The 10,985-nt window shown below is 41.8% G+C and overlaps 1 protein-coding gene across 1 annotated transcript; it reads right to left on the bottom strand.

The window, feature by feature from the left end:
- Window positions 1-5,267: 5,267 nt before the first annotated feature.
- LOC100192716 (uncharacterized) lies at window positions 5,268-5,989 on the bottom strand. Its single transcript, NM_001137918.1, has one exon. It carries the CDS (start codon window positions 5,697-5,699, stop codon window positions 5,295-5,297), a length of 405 nt encoding a protein of 134 aa, NP_001131390.1. The 5' UTR covers window positions 5,700-5,989; the 3' UTR covers window positions 5,268-5,294.
- Window positions 5,990-10,985: the final 4,996 nt, after the last annotated feature.

Raw genomic sequence — 10,985 nt, 5'->3', positions numbered from 1 at the left:
TCCTCCCTTGTGGTGGCACGTGTTTCTCAAGTTAAGCTCCATGTTCCAATTAACAATAATATAATAATCTTGACATGAACATAAATAAATAACAAATTAACTGGAACATGGATATAATGAAATATTAATCCAAAACCATGTAAAGCAATAGCAAAAACTACCCATGTGATTCAGGGGTAAACAATGTAAATGAGATAAACAATCTAGGTCCCATCAAAATTAAGCCTGTGCATGGTAAATGATTATAAATAGCATTATTGGGTAGCAAAAGTGAATCAAGGGCACAACTTGCCTGGCACTTGAGATTCCAGGTACCAACTTGCTTTTCAGATGACACGTGCCTTCGCGCTAGTCGTAGCAATACAAGCAAACATGGTATAGATAAAATTAACATCACACCAAACATAAGAACAAACTAAATAATAATGATCTACGCGCAACTACGAGATCGTGGAAACAAGAATCACTAAATTCGGAACTACGATTATTAAGTTATGAATTTCGGAAATTATTCATGCTTAGAATAAATTAATCCAAATGAATAATTTTAATTCAAGTTTCATGGCTAAACAATGTTACTTGTTGGTAGACAATATTAATACAAAATTATTGCAATTGAAATTACTCAATTTGTAGCTAAAATAAATTAGATATGAATTATACAAGTTTCTAGTATTGTTTTTGTATTGAAAATCATTTTCTATAATTAATTTTCTATTTTTATTGTTCTCTGGACTCGGTGCATTATTATCAGAAACACCAGGGGCTAGAGCGCAAAAGGATCCAAGACTCAGGCTACCCACATAGTGGACCGCAGGTTGGTTTCCCCAAAATCTAGGGGTTATTTTGTAAAGCTGGCTGGCTGAAGGGGTATCGTTGTGCTGGGGCCGCTAGATCAATTATGGACGGTCTGGATTAGGCCGCGACTTTTATGAAAGGGGCATGTTGAACCCACCGTGGGATCGAGATCGGATGCCCACAATTAACTCAAAGCCCAAACGAATCGGTACACAATCCCGATCGTACGATCCGAGATCTACGGTTGGCAACGCGCCCAACTAGCTTCAATCCGAGCCACCCATAATTGATTGAATGGCCAGGGGGCCTCCTTCTTTCCCCAGACAGGGACCACGGCGGAGCTCGCCCAATACGGCGGCGCTGTTGTCGGGGTAGGTGGGCCAGCGACATGGTCTTCACTCCTACGGCACTATCCGGTCCTACACGAAGAGGAGGGCAAGGCGGACACAGAGGAGGACTTCTTACCGGGCATGGTGGTGGCTGCAGTCCTGCCCACGGCTTGAGGCGGGTCCACGGCGGGGCTAAGCGACGACGAGCAATTGCCGATCCTCCGGTCGGCCGAGCGCTTGGCAGCCCAACGGTTCACGTAGAGGGTTCACAGGCGCACACCCCTGAACACGCAGTGGATGCCAACAAGCATGGAGGCGCAGGATGACGGTGGCGGATCTCGTGCTTCTGCTGGCGACGCTACACGGCCAGGTGCCTTTCACTTACCTTGCGACCGCGACCGAGCAGCACAGAACGCGGGTTGAGCGTGCGACGGCAGTGATTCCTTCTTCCTCGGTTCCACGCGACGGCGCGGCATGTGGTTTCTCTCTCCCTCTCGATTCGATCTGCTAGTACGATGGCAATGCGGCCACATCATTTCTCTCTCCACCAAGGCGAACGCTAGTTTCCCACGTATGGTCATGGAAGCAAGGAACCCAGCAGCAGGCTTATGTAGCCGTACGATGGAGTCCGGCCCCGAGATCTTAGACCGAGAAGATCCGAATCCGGCGGCGATGGCTTCGACGGGCGACCAGGAGGTCGTTGCTTCGACTGAGAGCTAGGGGTGTACGCGATTTGGGCGAACCCGGAGCTACCCGCGAGTTCCGCGGACGGTTGAAGAAGATGATGTCCTGGATGGCCCACTCCTCAGCCGCACCAGCGAGGCGATGAGTCGTTGACCGAATGGATGCAGGCGCGCTCCAGAGAGGTGGATGAAGCGCGGGTCCCGTCTGCAGTGAGCGTGAGGGAAGTGAGGCTGGTGGCGCTAGGGTAAGGCGCGGCAAGAGCGCTGACGCGCGGGGGTTACTGGGCCGCGCACAGGAGATTCGGCCCACGCGCCAATCCCTTTTTTCCCTTTTTTCTATTTCAAATTTCCTGTTTTGTTCTCTATTTATTTTGAATTCCAAATTCAAAACCTCAATTTAAATCCAACTTTGTGGCACGTCTGTACTCAGTCTAATTGTTCCACTTGGTTTTACCAAAATGTGATGAAGTTATATGTTTATAAATTTATTTGTATTATATGATATTTCTTTCTCTCCTTCTCCATTTTCATGGTTTTGTTTTCAAATTAGGGCTTGGATGTTGTGGGCACATTAATACATTGCTATTGATACTTTTATTTTTATTACCCACAAATGCACAATCAAATAAACTCCAGCATGATGCACAAGTTATTTATGTGTTCTTTGTTTTAATTATCCAATTTTGAACTAGGGTTGATCACATGTAATGATAAGTAGAGGTCACAAACTATTGAGATTATCTCAATTCTCATTATTGCTCTTTTGAGTATTACAAGCACATAGGGCTGGACGAAATACTCGTGGCTCGCTCGGCTCGTGAAATAATTAGCTCGGCTTGGATTGGATCGTTTGATTTTTTGCACGAGCTGAGCCAGCGTTCCAGCTCGGTTTCTTAACGAGCCAGCTCGAGCTGAGCTCGAGCCAGCTCGTGAGCCAAACGAACTGCGACTTCATTAGACGCGGCCTCTAACTCTGAGCACCCACGGCCCACACGGCCCAACACACCCCACGCGGCCACATGCCCAGCCCGCACCACATCGCGATGCACACAGGCGAGGCCATCGCGCAGACAGTCGCCCGCCCGCACACAGGCCAGGCCATCGCGCAGATAGCCGCCCGACCGCCCACACCCGGCCTAACCCTAGCGACCTAGCCGAAGCCGACGCGGGACGCGGCGGCGGCGGCGAAACCGGCCACGCCGACGGCCGATGCGACCGCCCAGGGCCCAGGCACGGAGTCGCGGAGGCGCCCAGCCGCCCACACGCGGGCACGCGGCGCGGTCGCACGGAGGCGCCCACACGCGGCGTTTGGTCGGGCGGTCCTGCCAGCTGCTCGCCTGCTCTCACACATAGTCAATTTGGTTGTAAATGATGGCTTGCAACCAATAGATGATCTCATAAGTAACCTTAGGGAAACAGTAAAATATTTCAAGAGATCACCTAGTCGAATGTACAAGTTCATGGATGTTTGCAAAGAGTATGCTGTGAAAGTTGGAAAAGGGTTATCTCTTGATGTTAAAACAATGTGGAGTTCAACATATAGAATGCTAGATACTTGCATTGACTATAGGGCTGCTTTTGGTTACTATGCTGAAAAAGATCATAACTATTTGTGGCAGCCTTCACAGTCACAATGGGATATGTATGAAAATATTAAGCCAATCTTAGGAACAATGGCTGGAGCAACCACAACATTTTCAGGATCAATTTATCCCACAGCCAATGTTTTCTACCCTTATATAGTGAAAGTAAAGATTGCATTAATTGGAGCAAAGAATTCTGGTGATCCATATATATGGAGTATGGCTACTGCCATGTTAGAAAAGTTTGATAAATATTGGGAAAAGAGGAACAATATCATGGTTATTGCTACAATCCTTGATCCTAGGTTTAAAATGAGATATATTAAATGGTGCTTTGGTCAGCTTTATGACTTGACTAGGTGTAAAAAAGAGTTTCATGAGATCAACAAAGAGTTGGAAGGGTTGTATAAGAAATATGATTTGATGTATCGCCAAAAGATGGATAAGGGTAACCTAAGCACTCAATCAGCCTCTTCATCAATGGGTACAAATAGTTCACTGTCAGTTGTAGTTTCAGATGAATTTCAGAATTATTTGGAGTCTAGTGCAACAGAAGGTTCAAAATCAGAGTTGCTTATCTATTTAGATGAACCAAATGTGCCTTCAAGTGATAAGAATTTCAGCTTGCTTCGCTATTGGCAACAACATGCCCATAGGTTTCCAGTAGTCTCTAGTATGGCAAAGAGATTTTTGGTTGTCCCAGCAAGTAGTGTATCATCAAAATCCACATTTAGCACTGGAGGATGAGTGGTTGATGATTATCGAAGTTCTTTGAAGCCTTCAACAGTTCAAGCACTAATTTGTGCATCTAGTTGGATAAGGGGCTCTCAACATGAGAAAAGTGCACCTATACTTGTGGAATGTAGCGCTATATTTCTTTTAACTTTTGTTTTATTTAATGCTGATGTGTCATGTGTGGACTATTCAGGAGGGAGATAATGGTGATATCGAGTTTGTGGAGTTCCCTAAGGGTGTGGTGGCAAGCAATTAGTAAGTATAATAGCTACCAAAATCAATAGCGTTGTATTGATTTATAAACTATGTTAATTTATAAAGTTTTGTACATGACGAAGGAAGATGTGCTAATGGAGTAATGGGGAGAAGAAGTGGTGGTGGATGCTAACAGCCTGAGTGCCTTAACATGCTGTTTAGACTTTTGCCTTTTTGGTTGGATGCTGCTAGGTGCTAGCTTATGACTTTTAAGTTAGACATATAGTCAAGATTTAGGAACTCAGGAGCTGTAGCCTTTTGCCCTTTTGGTTGGATGCTACTAGCAGGTGCATGTATAAATTCTGGTTAGTGGTTAATGCTGTACTGCATTACTGGTTAGTTGGTTGTAAATTCTGGTGGTTAACTAGTTAGTTGCTAGTTGGTCGTAAATTCTGGTGGCTACTTTTGTAAATTAAGCCATGAACTGATGAACTGATGTTGTGATGCATGAAGCCATGGACTGATGCATTGTTAGTAGTGTTTAGTTGGTTGTAAATTCTGATGTTGTGATGCTTGTGTCAGCCTGTCACCTGTGAACTATGATGAAAAGTACTGATATTGAAACTGTGACAATAATTATCTTCTGGCTCGTGAGCCAAACGAGCCAGCTCGAGCTCGTTAACGAGCCGAGCTGCTCTTCTGGCTCGTTTCCTTAACGAGCCGAGCCGGCTCGATATCCAGCCCTAGGAGCACACCACCATTTATTGTAATGAGAGAAGAGAATAGATGAATGAGAATATCGGTTCCCCATATATCTTTATGTCTCCTATATTTATGTGTTAAGAAGCATTTGGACTACATTCAATAGCAAAGGGTTCTTAACACGTTATCAGCACGATTGCTCTTGCAATCTAGAAGTTCACAAAACAATAAGAAGGTGAGTTCACTCGCACTAAGTAATTTCTATATTTTCAGCTTCTTTCGACCTTCGAGTATAAACATACGTACACATAGAAAATAAAAGAAAAACATCTCTGCAGATTTATCGCAGCTTGAAGCTGTCTGAGATGCCAAACACACAAATTTTCTACTTGAGCACCGGCGTCCCACTGCCACGAGAAGGCATGCTTACGCTTCGCAGACACTGAAGTCGGTCCCTGCTGCTGCCAGCACCGGGCTATGCTGCCGCGCTTTGAGCAGACAACGAGCACGAAACGCAAGCGGGCGTCGCCACAACCAAGCGCGCAGGCGTGTGCTGTCGCAGACAAGCACACGTGCGAGCACCGCCATGGCCGCGAGCGCGCGGGCGAGCGCCCCTGCCGCCCAGCATGCGAGCAGGCGCGCAGGCCGTCCCCGCCACCGCCGTGAGCAGGCATGTGAGCGCTGGTCGAGCAGATGCGGTCAAGCGCGGGCCGCCCCCGCCGCGCAAGCAGGCGAGCACGGGATCTGGCCACGCTGCGGAATCGGGCTGCGTCATCGCCATGGGTAGGCGAGCACGCGCTCTGGCCATGCCGCGGCCCCAAAGCAGGCGCGCGGGGTGGCTGCCGTCGTCGTCTGGGAGCAGGCGCGTGCGGGCACTGCCATCACCGGCCCGGAACAACGCATGCGAGGCTGGCTAGCGCCACCGCCACAGCCTCAGTCGTCCATCCACCGAGCGGAAATGAAGGAGAGAAAAAAGGGGAGAGGGAACGTGCGGCTGACAAGGAAAGAAGAATAAAAAAAGGAGAGAAGGATAGATGGCGGCTAACAAGGGAAAACCCTAATACCGTTACCCCTCGTTCCTTGAAATGGGCCTCGAAGGCCTTAGAGGCTTTGTAAATTTTCATTGGAAAATTATACATTACACTATAAACCATAAAAAAGGTTCAACACTACCTCTTGAACGGTAGAAGAAGTTAAAAAAACCATAAAAATGCTGAAAATAATAAGAAATATTTTCATGCAATATAAATAAATTGGGATTACTTATGCATTTATATAAATTATATTTATTTACTTAGCATGTTATTATAATTTTTCCTTTGAATTATGAATTTGTATTATCCCTGTAGTGCAACAGGAAATTATTCTATAGACATATATTTATTTATATACTAATATATTTTTAGAGAAGGCCTAGAATACTTTTACATTTGCAAGAAGTAAATTGTAAAGCATATTATGGAAAGTCATACAAAGAATATCCCATGAACTATTCTACGTTGCATTTTATGCATACAACGTGAAGCACATTGCATATTAGTAGAAGGCACATTACATCCTGTGGAAGTCCTACATGAAGTGATGAACTAAATTTTATTTACTCCAAAGTATATGGAGTATTTTCCGAAAGTATTGATAATTACATCCAAAATATATGAAATCACAAGAAGTATTTTTGGAAATTATGAAAATTACAAAGATACACAAGAAGCATTGATGATGGCATAAAAGGATCACGAGATTTGACTCTTGATCTCATTTGAAAAATGAAGGTAATTTGATGGTATTATTTATTACCTTTATGCAATACAAAATAATGCAATTATAATTTTCATGGCTATTAAATTTTATGAGAAGCATACCATATACCACTTATAGGATTACAAGTATTTTGTATATATTTCAAATACGGAAATATGGGCAAACTTTAAGTATTGTACCCACATGAATACACCATCGTTGCTGACTAGTAGTCGCCGACAAGAAGTCAATCGAGGTGTGGCATATAATTGTTGCGGATTTAAAATCGCCGACTTCTACGTCGATCAATTGATATGCATAAGTCGCATGTGTGGACGTAAGATTGATAATTCACTTGACCTAGTTGAAAATATTTGGCAAGAAGTCCAACACTTGTGTATAAACAATAATGACCATTCACACGAACCGTAGAAGTTCAGCTTATTGCTTCTAATAAGCACAACCTTTTACCTTAGTTGCATTATTTTATGCATAAATAATATCCAATTTTAGTCATAGGAATTTCCAAATGAAGGTACACCGACTTGATTTGTTTCAATGTAAGTTTATTGTTAAACATGCAAGAAGAAAGTCATTTACACTATGAATGGACCCTCATGAAGAGGTACCCCCTTGCCCCTTGCCGTATAAGAACCACATGAAGTGGAATGGAGAGGAAAATACTATAGACAATAGTATTGAAATTGAAGTAAACATTTATTTTTGAATGATCTTTTATGAACGATCAACATCTCTCGCATCACTTTTAGAATTGTTGTTGTAAATATTGCATGAACAAGGACTTCACAAAGAGTAGACCTATTTGGCAAATAATTGCCAACTCTTGAAGAGAAGGCCACATTTTCCTCATCAGTATATATGAATCTTTACTTAGTATATATTTTAAAGTATGACCGATATTTGTTTCCCCTTGAAGAAACCTTGCTTTTATTTGATTGCTATGGAACATGAAAGTAACATAGAAGCATATGTATCATATCTTGAATACTATGAAAAGTATCTGATTGATATAAAACGTTGAAAGAGATATCGACACAAAAAGAATTTTAAGAAGATCACATTCAAGTGAACCACGAAGGTTACCAACTATAATGTCATTCCTCGAGCATTTATTTTACAATATATGCATAGAAGAAAAAATGTGATATTATATCAGCACTTGAAGAAGCATGATCATACAAAGCATCGTACTTGTAATAATCTCTCAAGTTTAAGAGAGATCTATAAGAATTTGTTTCAAGAAAAAACAATGAACATAGTATGTTCCCTATGAATTGTTAGGAACACGGATGTTTTCCATATGAAGTGTCGAGAAAGATTGGATGTGAAAATTATTTATGAAAAAAATTCCTTTTGTTTTGAACACCAATTCCATTCTATTATAATATTTACACTTGAATTGTCAATTTGTTATTTGGATAAAGAGTTTATAAGCTCATATATCCTCTTCCTTTGCATAATAGAAGTCGCAATTATGTTCGCAAATAATGAGAAGCAATCAAATTGCATGACCACCACATGAGTATCCCCTCAATCAAAAAGATTCATATGAACACTCTTTGAGCCATGCATGAAACTTATAATGCAATATTCTCTCATGAAAAGTGCAATTTAAAGAATACTTCTTACCTAGAATGCATCTAGGAGATATCCATGGTGGTGTAAAACCCTTGTTAGGGATCTTAAGCAATTATATGTGCCATATGCTTCATCAAAGTGGTCAAAAGTGAGTGTGCTCCTTAAAAAAACCACATACCAATGAAGTTAATAGCATTGCTCATAAGAATTATGGATATATTGGTTAATCATCACTATGAAGTCTAGCAATGTGAAGGAAGATGCCAAATGAAATAAGGACGCACTTGGAAAATATGGTCGTACTAGAAGAATTACCCCTTTTTCAAGAAAAGGACATGAAGTCCATAATTTCTAAAGAAAAGAAAAGGGCATATAGTCTTATTGCATATGACTAATGCAAATGGTCATAAGAACAACTCTTCAACTTCAAATCTATGGTATATGTACTTACCACAATAATGCCTAATGATTTATTCCACGACATTAGGGGGAGGAAAAGAATACTTGAAATAAGAATGCCAGGAAATCGCTCGAAAAGCCAAAAAGATCCCCGTGCAAGACCCACACTAATAAGAAAACTAGAAAAACAAGAAGCCGAGAATTCACATAGAATATTCCCATGCAATACCAATAAGTAAATTGGATGTCAAGAAGAAATTGAAATAAAGTATTGAACTACCATTTTGTTTTGTGATTTGTAGAGCGTGATCAAGTCACACTATTGTTTAGTGCACTAGAGAGGACTTAAGTACCATGAATGGTATTCCTCGTCCTATTCTGACGCCTCAAAGAAAAGGATAGGAAATCTAGTTACTCTAATCCCATGTACCCGTGGATGCCTGGAGAAAAATGGATAAGAGAGCTTGTCATAGTCCATTCACAAAACACCCCAGCGAAATAATGGGGAACTAGTTGAGAGCTAGTAACCGGAGAGCAGCCTGCTAGCGAGGTGCCTTCAGGGTATGAATATACCGGTAAATGTAAAGGAACAGAAAGCTGAAAGAAATATGAGCTCATCGGCTATTAATAAAGGAGCTTGCTACTGTATTGAGAAATATTAGAGTAAAGCAAGTTAAAGTACATAAAACACCCCCATGACAAACATCCGTGAATTATGAAAGTAAAAGGTATACTTGAACAAGAGCAATAGTCATTATGTTATCATGAAATACAGACTATCATGAAAAGAAGGCAATTACTGCAGTAAGGATACAATGACAACTAATCATGGGCACTATCTCCTTTGTATGAATGTATATCTCATTGGCAGAAATAAACTTGAAGTTGAATACAAGGATGGTGAAATATAGAAAGGATCTAGATTTGGGCTTTATATATTCATATGTGCATGAAATTGTTATTGCCCATATCCTAGGAAAGGCAAATAGAATTAAGCATAGTGTAACTTCGAAAAGTTACCATAAGCATTGAAAGAATGATGAAAAGAAAGCAAATATACTTGAAGTATGAGCAAGCCTCGGCCTAAGCATATAGCTTGAGGCATACTTGAATGAATGTTCGAAACCTACCTTATCATGCTGAAAGGGTTTCAATATAGAAATGTGTATAATGAAAATACCACTGATTGATCGGTCATTTATGTAGATCTAGATCTATTAGCACCTAAGGATGAGGGGGAGGAAGTATAGTGTCGATATACCATGAAGATAACATGAAAGGTAGACACTATATGTGTCATTATGTTGGATCGGTAATGGCACAAAGTATAAATAAATACCATGTATATGAATCATGAATATCCTCCAATATATTCAAAGGGCTAAGAAATTTTGGATTGAAGATCAAGACATGCACCTAAATGTGAATATGAATCCCTTTGTTATACATTAAGATCATATGGAAGTCAGAAAGTGGACCTTTGTGTCAACAATGACAAACTCATATGGGAACCAAAGTCTAGCATAAAGATTTTGTGAAGATGTGTACTTTGAATAAGAAACACTCCATAATATAAGTAATGTGGATTAAGGAATCCCCACTACCAACTTATGAAATAAAGAAGTTTGTGTTGCATAAGTATTGATGGGATATGTGCTACGTATGAAAATCCCATTAATGTATGATCAAGAAGGCATATGATGAACCACGTTAGAGTCTTGCATAATAAGCCACAAGAGGATCTTGTAGATTTTTTAAAGGGAAATAGGGTTTAACCGTTTCCTATAAATAATTTTAGTGGTTGAATGCCCAACACAAATATTGGACTAACTAGTTTGCTCTAGATTATATATTCTACAAGTGCATAAAGGTTCAACACAAACAAATAAAATAACAAAGTTAGGGTTCAAAATCAAAGGAGCAAAAGAACCAAGGGTGCCCTGGTCTGGCGCACCAGACTGTCCGGTGGGCCACCGGACTGTCCAGTGCACCAGGACCGTACAACTCCAAACTCGCCACCCTCGGGTTTCCCAGGCCGCGCTCCGCTATAATTCACCGGACTGTCTGGTGTGCCACCGGACTGTCCGGTGCACCAGCGGAGCAACGGCTCCCAGGCGCAATGGTCGACTGCAACGGACACCTGCGAACGCTACAGTGTGCGCAAAAGTCAGGGCAGCCGTCAGAGGCACACCAGACAGTGAATAGAACCTGTCCAATGCGGC

The sequence above is a fragment of the Zea mays genome, chromosome 4 (genome assembly GCF_902167145.1).
Source record: "Zea mays cultivar B73 chromosome 4, Zm-B73-REFERENCE-NAM-5.0, whole genome shotgun sequence".
Lineage (NCBI taxonomy): Eukaryota > Viridiplantae > Streptophyta > Magnoliopsida > Poales > Poaceae > Zea > Zea mays.
The sequence above is the reverse complement of the archived record's forward strand: the minus strand, read 5'-3'. Positions and strand labels throughout refer to the sequence as shown.

Excerpts from the sequence above, each read along its gene's own strand:
- LOC100192716 (NM_001137918.1), bottom strand. The coding sequence starts at position 5,699 with ATGCCTGCTCACGGCGGTGGCGGGGACGGCCTGCGCGCCTGCTCGCAT.